The following is a 20,493-nucleotide window of genomic DNA, read 5'->3' as shown; positions in this document are numbered from 1 at the left end:
ACGAATGTAAGAACAGTCCTTCGAGAGCAATTGTTACGTCCATTTGACTTACAGCGTGTCCACAACCTGGAGCCAGTTGATTATCCACCCAGAGCAGAGTTTTTGAAGTGGTACCTGGAACAGTGTGAAATGTATCCTACATTTCAATCCTCTGCCTTGTTTACCGATGAAGTAACGTTCGGGCATGATGGAATCTTCAACATGCACAATTCGCATGTCTGGAGTGAGGATAACCCACATGCCACAGTTACTAGCGCTCATCAAGTGCGGTTCTTCGTTAATGTGTGGGTCGGTGTTGTTGAGGACTGTTTAATTGGGGCGTATCTACTACCTAGGCCATTACATGGCAGGCACTATTACAATTTTCTCTCCAGAGCATTGCCAGAATTGCTGGAAGACGTCTCGTTCCCTACAAGACAAGGCATGTGGTTCCAACATGACAGGGAGCCGGCACATTTCAGTCGTCGTCTGCGTCGATTCCTGGACCGACGGTTCCCAGAAACGTGGATTGGCAGAGGTGGTCCTGTACCGTGGCCTGCTCGATCCCCAGATATGTCCCCTATGGGCTTTTTTGTGTGGGGAGAGATGCGGAACCTTGTTTATGCAACTCCTGTTCCATCAGAAGAGGATATGGTTGCCCGTATAGTAGCAGCGGCAGGAACAACTCAGGATACTCCTGGGGTTTTTGCCCGTTTCAGACAGAACATGGGTCGACGGTGTAACCTTTGTTTACGTGTCATGGAGGCATTTTAGAAAATCTACTTTAATTGAAATTTGGTTGTGTTAATGTGTTGTCTCTTGGTCATAAAAAAATGGAAAAGTGTTTGTTGGTTTAATTAATTTGCTACCAGAGAAATCTTCCTCTACCGGTTTAAATACTGCTCATAGGAAAAAATGGCATTAGGGAATAATATTTGTTTTGATGTCCCCTACAACCTCCCAGAGTTTGTCGGTTTACATACTTTTCACCCTGTATGTATCGTAGTGAAGCAGCCTGCATACATATATTTTCAAGAACCACCGTCACCGCCACGCTACACTGCCTCGGGGCACTCCTCACGCTACTCTCACTTCTGCAGAGTTGGCACGCTGCGGCCCGCTTGCCAGGGCTTCCCCCGTCCAGCCGCCTGCACGCGGCCACCCCCGCACCACGCGCCCACACGCCGCAGCCACCGACGTCACCGCCGACCTGCAAACACGCAACGTGCGCGTGCGACACCCCCCCCCCCCACCTCCCCACCCCTACCCTCTCTCCCAACAGGATAACGCCACTGCTCTAATTTTAAGTCGGCCGAGGTTTTCCTGATTAGCTCGATGTGGGTGCCAGAGTGGTTCGATCTCAAGGTCGTAGACGGCCTGCTGCCCTGTCCAGCCGATTTACCCGTGTCGAGGGAAAAACGAATGTTAATGACTGGGAGAGTGACCATTTCAACGATTACTTCTTTCAGATGATGTGGAACTACTGGTTTTACACTTTACCGTATTTACGTGACTCTAATGCGCCATCGTATGTAATGCGCATCCAAATTTTAAAAATTAAAATCATAAAAAAAAGAGTTCTTTGGCCGCATCACTGGTAGACTAAATTTATTTGACACAGGAATGGACGTATATATGAAGTTTCAAAACAAAACCAATTTTTAAGTGACCTATTGCTAAGTGAGTTAGTCGTTATCAAAAAAGAACGCCTAACGTCATAACCTACATGACATGCAAACAAACGTACCGTACATTACAGGCATTGCTCATCATTATTCACTAATGTCATCATTACTGGTATCCTCGAAGGAGTCCACATCAGAAACAGATGCAGTTCCTGCATCACCGCCAGTAGCCTTCCAGAGCACATCGTCTTCACTAGCGTCCACAGTAATTGAAATACACGCTTCCAATGTGCGTTCACCGCGATGTCGCCAAACACGGATGCGACCATCATGATGCTGTAAACAGAACCTGGATTCATCCGAAAATATGACGTTTTGTCATTCGTCCACTCAGGTTCGTCGTTGAGTACACCAGCGCAGGCGCTCCTGTCTGTGATGCAGCGTCAAGGGTAACCGCAGCCATAGTCTCCGACCTGATAATCCATGCTGCTGCAAACGCCGTCGAACTGTTCGTGCAGATGGTTGTTGTCTTGCAAACGTCCCCATCTGTTGACTCAGGGATCCGGACGTGGCTGCACGATCCGTTACAGCCACGCGGATAAGATGCCTGTCATCTCGACTGCTAGTGATACGAGGCCGTTGGGATCCAGCACGGCGTTCCGTATTACCCTCCTGAACCCACCGATTCCATATTCTGCTAACAGTCATTGGATCTCGACCAACGCGAGCAGCAATGTCTCGATACGATAAACCGCAATCGCGATAGGCTACAATCCGACCTTTATCAAAGTCTGAAACGTGATGGTACGCATTTCTCCTGCTTACACGAGCCACCACAATAACGTTTCGCCAGGCAACACCGGTCAACTGCTGTTTGTGTGTGAGAAATCGGTTGGAATCTTTCCTCATGTCAGCACGTTGCAGGTGTCGCCACCGACGCCAGCCTTGTGTGAATGCTCTGAAAAGCTAATCATTTCCATATCACAGCATCTTCTTCCTGTCGGTTAAATTTCGCGTCTGTAGCAAGTCATCTTCGTGGTGTAGCAATTTTAATGGCCAGCAGCGTAGCTTTCCAGTTACGTGTAGTGACCACTGGTCACATCCGATCACAGTTCAGAAATTATACTATGCGTGTATCAACCCTTATATAAAATGACCGTCACTAATGGGGAAAGCCTCTTACAAGGAAACGGATAAACGCATAACAGCAGCGCCCGACATGTGAAAATTACAAGTCATTCTGTCAGGCAAATGTATACACAGGGGATTGCAACGCCTCACAAGCACCTATCGCTAACTTAGTTATGAAGCTGAAGTCTCGATTTTCATACCCAAGATGCGACAGGGGAGGGGGGGGGGGGGTGGAGTGCATCACATCACATAAATCGTAGTTTGTATAGAGGAATGTGTCACATTACATCTGATACAGGAGAGGTTTACAGTTAACGATCGCAAGTAGACAGTGCTTTAAATCATGTACAGAACACGTGGCTGTATGTGAGTCGAACGCAGACTATGTCACGTGACTGCAAATGCATTAAATGAATGGTTCTCTGTCTTCCTGAAAAGCGTCATATACAGTAATCAACTCGCGTGTAACACTGATACCTCAATAGACATACAGTATAATGTTGTCTCAACGGACAAAAATTGACTGCTTCCCTTTGCTTCCATGTCGACGTTTTCTCGGATTCCTCTTGCTGCAGCATACTTGATTCCATGTACAATTTGTTCTGTAGCAACCAGAAGATACCCAAGTATTTTTATGGAGTGTAGCCGTGTATGGAAGTGAAACATGGACGATAAATACTTTAGACAAGAAGAGAAAAGAAGCTTTAGAAATGTGGTGCTACAGAAGAATGCTGAAGATTAGATGGGTAGATCACATAACTACTGAGGAGGTGTTGAATAGAATTGGGGAGAAGAGGAGTTTGAGTCACAACTTGACAAGAAGAAGGGACCGGTTTTAGGACATGTTCTGAGGCATCAAGGGATCACAAATTTAGTATAGGAAGGCAGCGTGCAGGATAAAAATCATAGAGGGAGACCAAGAGTTGAATACACTAAGCAGATTCAGAAGGATGTAGGTTGCAGTAAGTACAGGGAGATGAAGAAGCTTGCACAGGATAGGGTAGCATGGAGAGCTGCATCAAACCAGTCTCAGGACTGAAGACCACAACAACAACAACATCCCGTGCTAACCGAAATGAAGTCACTTGATGGGCTGCTCCAGTGTGCATATCTTAAGACAGAGTGCAAAGACGTTGTCAAACGCTTCGGACAAAACCAAGACGTAAGATTTTAGATATAGGTCAGAGTAATCCCCTAATGGCTTGCATTGAAATAAATTCCACACTTTTCACAGTCTCTGATATTCAAAGTCTATGATTGTTTAGAATTTCTATTGTTCAGAATGTGAGAACAGGGTGGACATAATCGTTTCTGATGTTGTCAGTACGTAACTCTTAGTCACAGACATTTAATTACAGTAATGGAAGATTATGTAAGTTACACGTGTGACAGTGTTTACCTGAGTTGCTTTTTGAGATTTGAAGTTAGTCTGGTGTTCGGTCGAAATTGACTGTCATAAATAAAAGTAGTGGTACAGCTGTGTGGATTACGACGCAGTTCACAGCCCTCCTACAAGCTGTTCAGCAGCGCCTGCACAAAATATTTCTTTGGTTGTGTTTCGCTGCTCAGCAAGCTTTTGAATGTTTCAGTTGGCGACAGTGTTCATCCAGCAAAACGAATTTTTCAGTTACATACTCGTACGCGAATACGCCTTTCTTACTGATAAAAATTAAATTTCGTACTGTCAGGGAAATACTTCCGCGTTGTTTTCAGCTCTCGTGGTTGTAAATGTGAGGCACATTTTTCTACAGAGCATACCAGAAATTTGAAGGAATCTGTAAACCAAAATTTTGTAATAGATGTACTGAATGTTTAATACTTTACCGCGTTTTCCACTATCACAGAAACGAGACCTCAATGCAATTTTATCATTTCATTATCGTCAGTTTCTTTCTCTCATTCACATAGGTTCTTTAACTATAAAATGAGCATCATAATTCATCAGATTGTGAAATATAATAGGTTTTCTAGAATTAGGTCGTAAATTTCAATTACAGCTATCATCTACAGCTTCCCGAATTTTGCCTGCAATATGACAATGATGTTTATGTTTCACATTAGTTTGCTTGAACCATTCCTTGCAGATGTGGCAAATTTCTGCTGTTTAGAACACTTTTTCATCATCGAGGCTAATAATCATGTGCATGTTTTGCTTCAAGAATTTTTTATCCAGTCAGCAATCAGATACAGCAGTTTGCTAAACCATTTCACACAGTTAGTACCTCTGTACAGTTCAAAACCTAAATATAGCTAACTGTGAATTTTGTCACTAACACACAGCTGCAGCAAGCATTCGGTGTTTAAATATATAGTCGCTTCTTATATGAGTCGAATTTCATGTATTTTTTCTTTTCTTTGGGCATGATACTGATAACTGGTTTAAAATAAATACAATCAACTAAATATGCAGCCAACATCTCTTTAGAATGAGAAAACACAAGCAGCACTCATATAATTATGCTGCTATGTGCGAGCCTCGAAAGGTCTTTTTCTAACAAAAATGGAAAATTTCCACAGTTTCGACCTGCAGTATTAACAGATTCACATGTAGCTCACGTTTATCAAATTTTGAGACATACAGTGGAGTTACATTAACTCTTTTTAAGTTCTTCTGTCCATCCCATAACGATCCACTTATGCTCAGAGTACTGAGTACCATTCACATTGACAGACACATTTCTGTTGTTCTGAAATATTACAACATGCTTCAGTTCAATAGGAAACGAAATATTTGTAAAGTAATAACTTAGGATAATTAGAGATGAGGCTGAGAGTATAATTTGCTTAGTGCAATCCAGCTATAATTTACCATCTGAAGCAATCAAATACTACATTTATCACGACTTTTTTTCTTTACAATCACTTCTTTCTAAATTTCTGTGCTTTCCCCTAATAAAATCTTAACACATAATTTCATGATCTTTTCTAACAGCCAACCAGGATCGTGAACTTGGAAAGTTTCGAGTTTTTTTAATTATCGACCTGTAAGATAAGTTGAATTCTATTTACTAAATTCATCAGACAGCGATAGAGAGGCGTTTTTTGGTGTCCATATATACATACCTACTATTACCTAGTTTTAAAAGCTGTTCGGGATTGCTAAACCACCCACTGTCAAGTAATTTCACCATACCCTTGAAAAAACACTTGTAGATCATCTAAATAGGAGACTTTTCAGGATTTTTGATAGGTAACAAATGGGACACCCCCATGAACCAAGGACCTTCCTGAGGTGGGGAGGCTAGTGTACCTCAATGATACAAACTAGCATACCATAGTTGCAGCCACAGTGGAAGGTTGTATGTGAAGAAGGCATACCATCTGTGGTTCCTGAAGAGGGACAGCACCTTCTCCAATTGTTGCAGAAGCAACAGTCTGGATGATTGCGTGATTTGACCTTGTAACATCAGCCAACATGGCCTTGTTGTGCTGGTGCTGCAAACGGCTGAAAGCAAAGGGAAACTAGCGCAGCTATTTTTTCCCCAAGAGCAAGTAGAATCTACTGTGTATGACTTAACGATGGCGACATCCATTTATGTTAAATACTTGGAGGTGAAATAGTGCACGATGTGGACGTCCATGCGGGGACGAAAAATGTTATGCTGCAGATGTTAAGAAACAGAATAAAGTCATTGAACACGCTTAAGCCATTTCCTATTAAAGAAATTAGTTCCCTAAGTGCAATTAATGTGTTACACATGAGCAATGGAAAACTGGAAATGGAAGAGGCCAAAACGGAAAAAAGAAAACAGAAGTATTGGTAAAAACAATTGTCGGAAAGAAAGAGTATAAACTGCTATTGTGAAAACAACGGGCCAGGCAAGGCTTACAAATTACTTTAAATGCATTATATGAGTAAATATGGAATGAGGGATGCAAAATACCAGAATTTACTGCAAATAGTACTGCAGTGTTGTCATATCTTGGAGTATTCGCAGAAAATAATGGATGTGAGGCTTGTTTACGATATTAAACGACACATGAACACTGTGTTGAGAAACATCCATTGTGCTTCAAAGGAGGTTACATTGTATCTAAATGTGATGGACTGGACATCGTGCATTTAGCAACTGGAAACCTGAAACTTCCTGGCAGATTAGAACAGCGCAGACTCCACTGTAGAGTGAAAATCTCATTCTGCAAGCATCCCCCCAGGCTGTGGCTAAGCAGCATCCTTTCTTCCAGGTGTGCTAGATCTGAGAGGTTCGCAGGAGAGCTTCTGTAAAGTTTGGAAGGTAGGAGACGAGGTACTGGCAGAAGTAAAGCTGTGAGGACGGCGCCTGAGTCGTGCTTGGGCAGCTCAGATGGTAGAGCACTTGCCCGCAAGGCAATGGTACCGAGTTCGAGTCTCGGTCCGGCACACAGTTTTAATCTGCCAGGAAGTTTCATATCAGCGCACACTCCTCTGCAGAGTGGAAATCTCATTCTGGAAATGAAAACCTGTTTGCAGGTATAAACTTACTATTCTATGGAGAAATTCTGGACGAATATGTAAGAGAAAATGCACCCAAGAAGAGATGGAATTCTTTAATGATATTATAATACGGGAAATAAAATCCCTGTCGGCTTTTGGTTAAAAGAATTGCAGGAAGGCATGGTGCTAATTGTTGAAGCCATAACAGAGATACTTTATAGAGAAAAAGTTAGATGTGTGTAAGAATTTGAGAACATACGTTTTTCTGTCAATTTACTGGTTTGAAAGAGAATTAGATGATTTAGGTATAGCTTTAAATTACATGTTAAAAATCAAGCTGGATGTTATTAAAATCACATCAAACAAAAATAAATGAAGAGTTTATCTTTGTGAAAATGCATTTACATAAATTAATATTTTGTAGAAGAATATTTGTTTTCTTATTCGTTACCATACCAAAAATTTAAAGAGTCTTCTATTGACAGTGAACTACATTTCGAATACTTTAAACATCACCACCCAAGGTGATATTTAAAGTATTCGAAATGGGGTATTCGACAGTATAATAACCTCGTTTCCTACCTGCGTGTAGCATTTCTTACCTGCATGAAGATAGTCGCTGACTTTAGATGCTCGACATCGGTGATGACCTTGAACCGTCGGCTCGAGCTGGAACACGTGTATCGTGTGATGAAGGTCAAGTTGGAAGTTCTGGGTTGTCAATGATGGCATTCAATCCAGGTCAAGCCAACAGTTCGAGGTCAACGATGACATCAGCATTTTGAGGTCAAATTGTATCGAGAAACCCCATTGCCTTCTCACTGCCATAGGTTTTCGCAGCATCCTATAAGATTATGTGACGGCCTGAGTAGACCAGCGATTTAGCCTCGGACCACTCTGACTACTGGTAAATTAATAAACTCAGCTTGCATCGCTGCAAGCACGCTAGGTAAAATGGACTCATACGATCTGGTATAAGATGCTCGAGCATTAACGAGATGCGTGATAGCGAAAGGGTCAATATTTGGTAAAGTAAGTTATATGCAGATGATGAAGTTGAAAACAAATAAGACCGACCTGAAAATAAAAGACAGCTCATCTGTCAGGGAAGAGGGCAGTCACAACACCTGTTTCATTTCTTCGGTCCTATACGAACGTTGTTTATACGAGTGAAGCATTGCAGGTTCAGAGGTTAACCTAGTGGCAGGAACGGTACACCACCTTGCACGCTATCCACCACTGCCCGCCTCAGCGTCGCCGCAGTAACCTAGACGGAGTTGTCGTCGGTGTGTTGCAGTGAAGCCGGAGTTCAAGTACATCGCCAACATGCACGGCAACGAGGTGCTGGGCCGCGAGCTGCTGCTCAAGCTGGCCGACCACCTGTGCGAGCAGTGGCTGGCCGGGGACGCCGACATCACGCGCCTCATCACCTCCACGCGCATCCACCTGCTGCCCAGCATGAACCCCGACGGCTGGCAGCTCGCCACCGACACGGTCAGTCGACAGCCAGCCACCTTAAAAAAGTATTCTGTAAAATCAGCAAGTGAATCTAAATCATCTGTTCAGCGACTTTGTGACCGTACTGTCACCCGAGTAGAGGATGACATAAGAAAGACCCAAATACTGAATTCAGTCTTCTGAAACTGTTTCACCACTGAAGACTGTAATACAATATCTCGTTTCAATTGTAACTCTGGGGTGGGTCGTGATTTTAACATCTCGCGATATGACACGTCCTGTGCGGTTGACCGCCCTCGGAGATTAGACAAAAATTACTTAACTGATCATAACTGATTAATGTTCTTGAATAGCCTATTCAGGGCCAGTGGGGGTAAAGATTAAGCCTGCTTAAATAAGAATAGTAGGATGCTATCGAGAAATGTATTATAAAAACTCGAGGAAATTGCAAAATCAGACAACAATCTAGTGGAACTGAATACATTTATTATTACGGTTCCCTGTTTGTCGAGCCGTGGCGCGTGTATCACCTGGACTAGTCGAGTGGAAAGCACGTGTGCTTTGTCGCCTGTGAAAAGCTGCGGTCGTCCTTGGGGCGGAATGTGATGTGATGTGGAAATGTGAATTTAACTACACAGAGTACTCGCGGTTGCGTCTCCAAAATCGTGCGTTCGGAGTTATTCGAGTAAAGAGACAGTTCGAGAGTCGAGACAGTCTGGTTGTATACTTGCCAGGAACAGACGCTCGACTCGCGTGCACATTCCTAAGTGAGCACTTCGGAATGCCTAAAGCTGCACGGAGAAGCACCAGTTTGTTCCTGTGCTTGCATTCTGCTTCAGGTGTCACAGTCGGCACTTTCTCGGGCCGAGGTTGAGAGTAATCACTGGACGCTTTGCCAGCAATGTCTCAAACAAATTACACTCCTGGAAATGGAAAAAAGAACACATTGACACCGGTGTGTCAGACCCACCATACTTGCTCCGGACACTGCGAGAGGGCTGTACAAGCAATGATCACACGCACGGCACAGCGGACACACCAGGAACCGCGGTGTTGGCCGTCGAATGGCGCTAGCTGCGCAGCATTTGTGCACCGCCGCCGTCAGTGTCAGCCAGTTTGCCGTGGCATACGGAGCTCCATCGCAGTCTTTAACACTGGTAGCATGCCGCGACAGCGTGGACGTGAACCGTATGTGCAGTTGACGGACTTTGAGCGAGGGCGTATAGTGGGCATGCGGGAGGCCGGGTGGACGTACCGCCGAATTGCTCAACACGTGGGGCGTGAGGTCTCCACAGTACATCGATGTTGTCGCCAGTGGTCGGCGGAAGGTGCACGTGCCCGTCTACCTGGGACCGGACCGCAGCGACGCACGGATGCACGCCAAGACCGTAGGATCCTACGCAGTGCCGTAGGGGACCGCACCGCCACTTCCCAGCAAATTAGGGACACTGTTGCTCCTGGGGTATCGGTGAGGACCATTCGCAACCGTCTCCACGAAGCTGGGCTACGGTCCCGCACACCGTTAGGCCGTCTTCCGCTCACGCCCCAACATCGTGCAGCCCGCCTCCAGTGGTGTCGCGACAGGCGTGAATGGAGGGACGAATGGAGACGTGTCGTCTTCAGCGATGAGAGTCGCTTCTGCCTTGGTGCCAATGATGGTCGTATGCGTGTTTGGCGCCGTGCAGGTGAGCGCCACAATCAGGACTGCATACGACCGAGGCACACAGGGCCAACACCCGGCATCATGGTGTGGGGAGCGATCTCCTACACTGGCCGTACACCACTGGTGATCGTCGAGGGGACACTGAATAGTGCACGGTACATCCAAACCGTCATCGAACCCATGGTTCTACCATTCCTAGACCGGCAAGGGAACTTGCTGTTCCAACAGGACAATGCACGTCCGCATGTATCCCGTGCCACCCAACGTGCTCTAGAAGGTGTAAGTCAACTACCCTGGCCAGCAAGATCTCCGGATCTGTCCCCCATTGAGCATGTTTGGGACTGGATGAAGCGTCGTCTCACGCGGTCTGCACGTCCAGCACGAACGCTGGTCCAACTGAGGCGCCAGGTGGAAATGGCATGGCAAGCAGTTCCACAGGACTACATGCAGCATCTCTACGATCGTCTCCATGGGAGAATAGCAGCCTGCATTGCTGCGAAAGGTGCATATACACTGTACTAGTGCCGACATTGTGCATGCTCTGTTGCCTGTGTCTATGTGCCTGTGGTTCTGTCAGTGTGATCATGTGATGTATCTGACCCCAGGAATGTGTCAATAAAGTTTCCCCTTCCTGGGACAATGAATTCACGGTGTTCTTATTTCAATTTCCAGGAGTGTATATGCTCTCCAGCGATGTGAGTCAGCTGGACACCCTCCAGACACTCCCCAGTTGACTAATGTGGACTCTCGACTCAGCCAGTGACGGTTTTCACCACAACTTGATTTCAGCCCGCTCTTTCTAGACGCGAAACCAATGACCAAACCCGAGCAGTTCATATAAAATATTCAAGAAGCTGCTCGAGCAGTTTAAAGCAGTATCCGCCTGTCAGTTTAGCCTATCACGAGGCCCCCGCATACAGCGGTGGGAATGTGCTACGCATTCTGCGTGGGAGGAATTCTTAACAGTTGACTCCCAGGTGCCTGTGTGGCAATAGGAGACGCATTCCGACGGGGCTGAGAAACTGCAGATGATTCTCGTCGGACGGCTGTCTTTACTGCCCCACTGCAAGTTTCGCCTACAGGCCTGACAAAAGGAGGCCGCGCTCGCCGAGCCACTGCACAGGACGGCCAGTAGTGGTCTGCCCTTCAGCTGCTTAGAAACTCCCAGCGCGCCCCTGACCCGCCCAAAGTCCGTTGCTTCCTCAGCATCTCTCTCTGTACCAGCCAACGCAAAAAATCACTTTTCTAAACCATGCAGTGCGACAATTGTTACTGTGAAACTGTCCAGTGTCAGCCAGTATGATAAATAAACTGATAATTCCACTTAATATAACTATTTTAATCTAATAGACCAAAGTAATTATGTTTATTAATCATGTCATCATTATCAGTTATCTGCTATATTAGCAGGTCCTTTGCCTCTCCATTTTCTGTGATCCATTGCTTCCTTCTTAAGGCTGCTGTTATGTTTTACCGTCCATCATGACATCCAGTATCTGGAATCTCTTCCTTCCTCGCATCCTTTTCCCTTCTACATAACCTTCTAAAACTGTTTTTATCGGTCCGTCATTCTTTCTTAATATAAGCCCAATCCAATTTCTTTTTCTTCTCTTTATTACATCTAGTAACTGTCTTTTCTCTCCCACTCTTCTCAGTACCTCTTCATTTTTCACTCTGTTCATCCAACTTATTCTTTCCATCCTCCGCCTTGTCCAGATCTCAAAAGCCTCCAGCCTTCCTCTGTCTTTCTTGCTCATAGTCCACGTTTCACCGCCATATAGAACAACACTCCATGCAAGACATTTTATGAGTCTGTTCCAGAGTTCTCTGTCCAGACCGCTGCTGAAAATTCTCTTTTTCTTATAAAACGCCTCTTTTGCCTTTGCTATCCTTGTTTTAATTTCTGTGATGCGCTTCCAGTCGGTGTCTATCGTGCTCCCAAGATACTGAAAATTTTGCACCTGTTTAGTATTTCTCCATTCAGCATAATTTTTATTTCATTATTTCCTCCTAGTGCCAATACTTTTGTTTTATTTGTGTTAATTTTTATTCCATATTTTTTCCGTTAGTTTCAATGGTGTCCACCAAATCCTGTAATTCTTTTTTCCCCTGTGGCTAAAAGGACCATGCCATCAGCAAACCTGAAACACCCTACTCTTCTTCGTCCAATTTATAAGCCATTGTCATCTAATGAGCATTGGTCAATCATATTTTCCAAGTAGAGGTCCAAAAAAAGAGTTGGTGATAGACAGCATCCTTGTCTTACTCCTTTTCCTAGTCTGTTCCGACCGATGACCATCGCAGTCTGGTCCCTTTAATCCCACAAACGAACCTAGTCTGTTCCAGTTTGTACTTTCTCCTCTCACTTTAATTGAAACTTTTTGATTAAGATATAATGAGTTTACAAGTCTTCTGGTTTTCCAGTCCACTCTCTTTTCCCTCATTATAGTCGCCAGCTTGTTCCAAACCACGTTGTCAAATGCCTTTTCTAGATCGATGAAGCACATATATAGGTCTCTTCCTTTCTCAGTAAACCTTTCTCCCAAGATTCGTAGGAGACCTGTTGCATCTCTGGTGCCCGTATTCCGTCTAAAGTCAAACTGCTCCTCGCCAAGTTTCTCCTCCATTACTTTTTCAAGTCTTTTATTAATTATTCTTAACATCACTTGGGCTTCTTGTGGAATGAGGCTGATTGTCCTGTGCTCGCCGCATTTCTTGGTTCCTTGTTTTTTCGGTAATGGTATCATTACTGTTGTCAGAAAGTCCTCAGGCCAGTCACCACTGTCATATATTTTATTACATAATCTCAATATTTCTCTTATTCCATCTTGGTTCAAGCATATTAATATTTCTCCCGGTATCGTATCTGTACCTACCGCATTGCCATTTTTCATTGCAGCTATGGCAGACTTTACTTCTTCCATTATGATTGATCATATAAGGAGGTAAAGTAACGCCGCCTTGCATAGTCATCGCATTAACGCCGAAATGGCACACACAGAGATAAGTGATTGCAGAATAGCAAAACAACTGCAATTACTTGGTACTGGAGAGGCATCCGGACTATCTGAGACAATTGTAAGATCCTACAGAGGTTGTGCGAAAGAATGTGCTTCCCCTCTAGCAGCAGTTTATTGTAGTTCTCTGGAGTAACGAGGTGTACCTAGCGACTGGAACAAAGTCATGTTTATTCGCATTTCCAGCAAGGATCGTACGACACATGCACATAATTATAGGCCCATGTCAGTGATCTCAATCTTTTGTAGAATTATAGAAAACGTTTTATGCTCGCGTGTTATGATGTTGTTAGACAACGAAGGACTCTTGATGTAACTCTTCAGGCTTTCCCGGCGATCTGATGACATCTTGGGTGTTGTCTCAGGTCGCACCTGATGAAGGCCACGAGCTACGTGACCGAAATATCGTGCAAGCACTGCGCTGATATCCGGCAGAACACCCGACAACCCAAGATGTCAACGAAAAACTCGTCTATAAAAACGAACGTGGATCCTGTGAAACTCACGTCCACGAGATCCGTCGCGCCCTGGACGACGGCGCTCACGTTGGTGCCTCATTCAGGGGGGCATGTGACACGATTCCGTGCTGTCGTCACTGAAAGGCATACGAACTCGGCGAGTATTGGACCAGATTTGTGACTGGACTTGACACTTCCTTGCGATCAGAACTCAACAGTTCGCTGTTAGCAGGGGAGATCGTGTGGCATTGTTGACCGGGAAGTTGGACCGGCGGCGCCGGGCTGCGAGTGCTGAGTGCTACCCCAGGTCGCGCCAGGTTGCGCGTCGGTGAGGATGAGAACACTACACCCAACCCACGGGCGCAGAAAATCTCCAACCCGGGCACGAATCGAACCTGCGCCCGCTGCGTAGTACGCAAACACGTTAGCACTCGGCTAAGCAGACGGACACGGAACAAAATCGACAGATGCACAGGTAGTTCAGGAGCGCTCCAGGGAAGTGTGATCGGATAGTTACTGTTTGTAACACACAGAGTGTGCACTGCCATAATTAATGGCGTAAACGCACACAGCTGAAAGTCTCAGTAAACATTAAGTCCGCAAAGGAACCGTTTGCTAGCTGGCTGCGACTTTGTGGTTACCAGCCACCACTGGGCTGACTCTGCGTAAAACTCGTACCAGCCTGGAACAACATTAAGAAAACATTAGTGTACAACATTAAGCAACGTCATCAGATATACTTCGGTTGAAGTGAACACGACAGCATTTACGTGACTGTACTCGTAGTTACACGAGGTGTTGAAAGTGTTGTCCTCGTACCGGGATGCAGCCCTGTTCCCATAGCCACAATGAGTTTCCAATCCTTTCAAGCACGCCTGTATCATTTCGAAACTCTTGACAAGCACTGAGAAGCCTCTGTTCCAGTTCTTCAGCCGTGTCGGCCGCAGCGGCACGCGCTACATCTCTAGGCTGGTCCCAAACACACAAGTCCGTGGAGTTCATATCAAGCGACCTCGGAGACCACGGCACAGGTCCCCCGCGCACAATCCGTCTTTTGGCATTCACTGCATCAGATGTCATCTGGCCGTAGCAACAGAGCTTGCCAGTGCATTAGATGTCATCTGGCTGTAGCAACAGAGCTTGCCAGTGCTCTGTCGTGCACGTACCACATCCTGTGGCGTTGCTCTGAGGGGACATCGTAAAGCAGTACTACAAGACGATGCCACAGAAACTGACGGCAGTTTGTTTGGTACCATATATGGCTTAATAAGTTGATACTCTGTTATCCTTAACCACACATTCGATGAGTAACTTAGCTGATGTGAACGTCATGCGCAGCGTGTGGGTAGGAGCCTAGATGACTCCAAACATGAGAACTGTGATAATACAGTAATTAAATATACCATCACAAGCTATGCGTGCTTCACCTGTAAATAAAATGTTCTCAGATGTAGTGTTGCCTACAACTTATTGCTACATCCACTTATATGGTTCAAATGGCTCTGAGCACTATGGGACTTAACATCTGAGGTCATCAGTCCCCTAGAACTTAGAACTACTTAAAACTAGCTAACCTAACGACATCACACACATCCATGCCCGAGGCAGGATTCGAACCTGCGACTGTAGCAGTCCCGCGGTTCCGGACTGCAGCGCCTAGAACCGCACGGCCACCGCGGCCTGCCATCCACTTATAGAACGTTAGTCTAGGAACAAAGTCTGCCTCACTAAGACATTGAACCCATTGGAGGTGGTACAGGTACATTGCCTCGTGATGCATAATTGTCCAAAAACTACTGTGGGTCGGTTGAGGAATTTGTGTGGCAAGTCTCTCTGTCAGTGAGTGTTCGACTGTTTCCAGCACTACACATTCGAGCACACGTGTAATTCGTCCGGACCTACCGGCTCCCACAACGTGTCAAAGGCTTCCAGTTTTTCGGAGACGTTGATATAAGTAATAGGGCAATGTATCTTTCGGTACAATTTGTTAGTGCCGGTTGCATAGATTCACGGGAAACTTGAGTGATTAATGACCCCCTCCTCTTACCCTATTGTTCTTCTAAGTGGATTGTGACCCACTGGGGGTCGATTTATGACCCTCTGGGGATGATACTCCCTTCTGAGAAACCTCCCCCTCCCCACCCCTCCCCCTCTACCATCCCTCTGGAAACTTCCAACCCTCCCCTCTCCCCATCACCAATTCAAGTATACTTTCGGTCTCCCACTCTATCGATTTGATTGACTGATTAATTAAACCAATCAATCAATTAACCCCTCTCCCTCTCGGAAACCTCCTAACCCTCCCCTCAAATCCCCCTGCCCCACCTGGAAATTGGCGGGCCTGTGCTGGAGAGGTGGATCTCACAACAGGAAATTCAGTTACATAGCAGAGAGTATATTGTTTAATTATAAAATTCAAATTCCGAAGGTTGGATCTCTCTTGCTCGTCATTCTGTAGTGTACAATACATCGAAAAGAAGCAATTAAATACATCACTTTTTATTCCAATCGCGCAAGGAACGTGGTCGACATAACTCACCACTGTCGCAAATCTTGCGGTGGCGGAGCACGCGGCGGCCGCCCCTATCAACTGCCACACAGCCGGCTGTCGCATTTAGGCGATTAACAAATTAGGTAAAGCGTTAGACGCTTCAGTAAACTTGCAGATGTTGCTTTAAACAATTTTTTTGAAATACACTTGCACATAAGACACTGCACTGTCGCTCGAATTCACGGCACACCGGGCTGCAGGCATGTGTCTCAGGATGCATGGCAGGCCTCTCGAGGGTTCAGTTCCGGTACCCACTTCCTGTCGCCGCTCGCCAGCAAAGCAGTATTCCCAGGTCCACATGGAACACAAGTACATAGTGTAAAAATAAATCAACGCAAATACATTCGAAAATAAATTGTGCAGGAATATTGTTTATAAATTCAAAATAAAATAAATGAGCGCAAATACATCGCGTTAAAACTCTAAAGACGATCCTACAGCAGCTAAAAACATTCTTAAATACACTAGCGTATAAGTTTTCTGCACGAGGCACCGTTGTAACCCTGAACCTGTGAACTGATGCTCCTGCCAGTGGCCGCAGTTGGCCACAGAGTGAGCCGGCAACGGTTACAGGTGCTTCCGTCAAGTCCCAGTAGGCAGTCACTTGCTCTGATACCAAAACCAGTGGTATCCTTCGTCAAATAGCTGAAGACATCCCATGCTAATTGAGTTCTGTCTCTCAGTTGTCCTGTTGTGTGTCCTGTGTTAGAATTCTGGTGTACTGCACCCGAACTAATCATGCTGACACCTGTCAGTCTACGGGGAGTTCTAGGATGTTCACTCTCTTCTCCACCCCCACAATGCCTCCACTACCGGACTCAATGTGAACAGCTGCTACCGAATCGTGAACACCCGCGTCTCAGGGCTTTACCGCTCCCGGCCAACAACCCACCGCTCACTGTGCTGGACAGCTGTTAATGATTCCACAGTCACAGAAGTTTTCCCATCCTTCACAGAAGAACTGGACGCTTAAATGTCGCTGGGATGTTGAACGATATGCTTCCTTCACCCCTCCTGCAAACCAAAACGTTCTCATATGTGTTTTCGAAATATCCCACAAAGGCCGATGCAGTGAGCAATAACAGAATACCTCTCTACTGACTCCCACATCCCAAACCTATGGCCGGCCGGGGTGGCCGAGCGGTTCTAGGCGCTACAGTCTGGAACCGCGCGACCGCTACGGTCGCAGGTTCGAATCCTGCTTCAGGCATGGATGTGTGTGATGTCCTTAGGTTAGTTAGGTTTACGTAGTTCTAAGTTCTAGGGGACTGACGACCTCAGAAGTTAAGTCCATAGTGCTCAGAGCCATTTGAACCATTTCAACCAAACGTATGTGAGTCTGCAGACCTAGGCTTCCCTCAGAGTACAGCCCTGTCAAAGCGTTCCTAATGACTCCCACCAAATTAGTTGGCGGATACTTCGAGAATACAAATGGGAATCCCTGGAGGGAAGATGATGTTCTTTTCGAGGAACACTATTGTGAACTGGCATTTGAAGCTGGCTGCAAGAGGCTGCTACTGCCGCCAACGTTTATTTCGCATAAGGACCATGAAGATAAGATACAAGAAATTGGGCTCATAGGGAGGCGCATCCGCAGTCTTTTTCCCCCGCGCTATTTGCGAGTAGAACAGGAAAGGGAATGACTACTATTGGTACAGGATACCTTCCACCATGGCTTGCAAAGTAAGCGTATAGAATGTAAATGTAGTCTACCTATTAAGATGGTATTCGACCCATTTACCTCTGTGCACACCAAGTCACAGAAGAATGTAGTCTCTCATTTATCTAGAAAACAAAAGACGGAACTTCTGCTGCTGATTGTCTCTCTGTAGAAACCTTCGTATTAGCCCCTAACTTTCTCATTGCAGTCACTTTGCAAGACAAATGTGAAGTTGTAATATGTTTGCCCACAGTACTTACAAGAAACGGTATAGGAGTTCACCTCTCAACTCCCCTTCCATCAGAGTATCGCTTTCCTGTCGTAATGTCACAAATTTTCCAGTCTTCGATGTATAGCATTTGAGTGCAGCTGATTTCGACAAGTAAGAGATGTCCCCTGCCAAATTACAGACACCTGCTAGTTCTCTCGAAAACCCATCACGTTCCAACAGCACTGTTCCATTTGTTAGAAGGCTGAAAGGAAATTCACAATCATCTAGAGTAAACGCAGACTGCACAAAGAAATTCAGAAGCATAACACCTAAAATTCACTAATATCAAATGACGGGCTATAAATATCACTCTACACATGACCTAATCTCCTTTATCGTATTCCTGTGATTACCAGCTACAAATATGACAGTGTAATTGTGACCGAGTCTTGATTGACAGCACACTGTCTCTCTTCCTCTCTCTCTCCCCCCTCATTATTTTTTGTAACATCCAGTGGATTAAAACTACGAACTATAATAACTTTGCTAACGTCATCTGATAGGGAGCTCAATAAGATTTTACTGTACTCTCTCTTTTGATATATCGAGCAAACAAATACCATCTGCGTGTTGATATCGACTATATGTGATGATCCCATTAAATATATATGTATTGGTCCATTGGAGCAACGACCAGTGATCGAAGCTGCTTCCACGGGCCTGTGTACAGTTGTCACTTGTACTGGAGGAAGACCATATCGACTATCAGTCGCAGGGAGAGTGTTTCATAAGCAGTTTGATACGTCTTTTTTGCTGTACCCCTGGCGGGGTCACGGATTTTCTCTGCCTCGTGATGGCTGGGTGTTGTGTGCTTCTATAGGTTAGTTAGGTTTAAGTAGTTCTAAGTTCTAGGGGACTGATGACCATAGAAGTTAAGTCCCATAGTGCTCAGAGCCATTTTTTGCTGTACCACATGGAAGCAGTGTATGACTACAGCTGTGTACGCAGCCAGACATTTTGTTTTTCTACATGACTTCGAGATCTGACATTAACACATTTCGATCCATTGGCTATCACAGACTGCTGGACATTGCTTGGTGTAAATCGTGCTGCTCTCACAACTCACAGGGTGGTTGGAATAATAGACAGAGGCGGTGTTTCTTATTGACAGAAATGTGGAAAGCGTCGCAACATATGGAAACTGGAGCAGTTTGTGGCATTAGGGAGCGTTTCCAAATAGCTGTCCAAAGGTGATGACCTCAACACTGAATCTCATCTTCCACAAAGGTGGGAAGCAGATCTCTTGGTGTTCCGTTTCAAACAGACCAAAAGCATCCATTGCTCATATTGCAGCCATGTATGCGATCACTGTTTCGGTGCTGGCCATCCCCTGAAGGTGTTGCTCCCACCATGATCCTCCCCATCTCAAACAATTGGTGTCAGTCAATCATTATGCGGTAATCAACACCGTGCCAGTAGACAAATGAGGCTGAAAAGACGCTGTCGATATGGAGCAATGTACTGTAATAAGCACCGCAGCTGATGGTACGGTCAGTTTTAGCAATTTTAGTACCTTTCCGTAATTTCAATGTCAACCAGCGGCACGGCTGCATATTTCGAAATTTCTGTGCCATTGTTAAACCACCACTGCACTATGTTGTGCGTACAATATTCTAGATTGCGAATGTAGATAGATGACTGTGCAGTATGTCCATTCATTGTTAATTCTTGGATATATACACCAAAGTATACCTGACAGCGTCCTATACTGATGCAGTTAGGTTATCTACATATTTCTAGCACTTTGATCACATTGTGTACTTTACGATTATGATTGCCCACCTTTTGCTATGTGGATGGGAGTCGCAGAGTACTCTCGCATTCATAGCATAAAGTTGGAGATTGACAGATGTCACCACATTGCCTCTGACCAACCTTCCCCACAACACTGTCGTCGATATAATTTGCAACTGACCAGAAGTACGAGGGCACTATACCTGCTGCGTTCCGTGTCTGGTGAAGGAACAGTGCAAGCTGAGTCCACGATTGCTGTGCAGCAAAGACTCTCCACACCAACTGTACAGCACCTATCCAGATGTGCACAAGTTGTCTCCAGATGTGTGCACGTTGAGGATGTTAGCACCCATTGTCGGTGTATGGTACATATGAGGGTTTTGCTGTGATATGACAGACAGTTAAGAAGAATGTGTGGTTTAGCATGATGGAGCTCCAGACAGGTGGAGTTTGAAGCATTTTACATAAATCAGTTGTGCTATCAATTCTAAGTTATCGTTTTAGTGTCTTGGGTCAGTACCAAGAAAGTATG

At 45.3% G+C, this 20,493-nt stretch overlaps 1 protein-coding gene across 1 annotated transcript in view; it reads left to right on the top strand.

Moving 5' to 3' along the window:
* Window positions 1-20,493, top strand: part of LOC124789291 (carboxypeptidase E-like) — a 305,166-nt gene that overhangs the window by 123,413 nt on the left and 161,260 nt on the right. The window contains exon 2 of the mRNA XM_047256607.1: window positions 8,447-8,643. Within this exon, the coding sequence (XP_047112563.1) occupies window positions 8,476-8,643 (168 nt within the window). The 5' untranslated portion in view covers window positions 8,447-8,475. The remainder of the gene's footprint in view (window positions 1-8,446; window positions 8,644-20,493) is intronic.

The sequence above is a fragment of the Schistocerca piceifrons genome, chromosome 1 (genome assembly GCF_021461385.2).
Source record: "Schistocerca piceifrons isolate TAMUIC-IGC-003096 chromosome 1, iqSchPice1.1, whole genome shotgun sequence".
Taxonomy (NCBI): domain Eukaryota; kingdom Metazoa; phylum Arthropoda; class Insecta; order Orthoptera; family Acrididae; genus Schistocerca; species Schistocerca piceifrons.
Note: the sequence above shows the minus strand (reverse complement) of the source record. Positions and strands in the feature narration are given on the sequence as shown.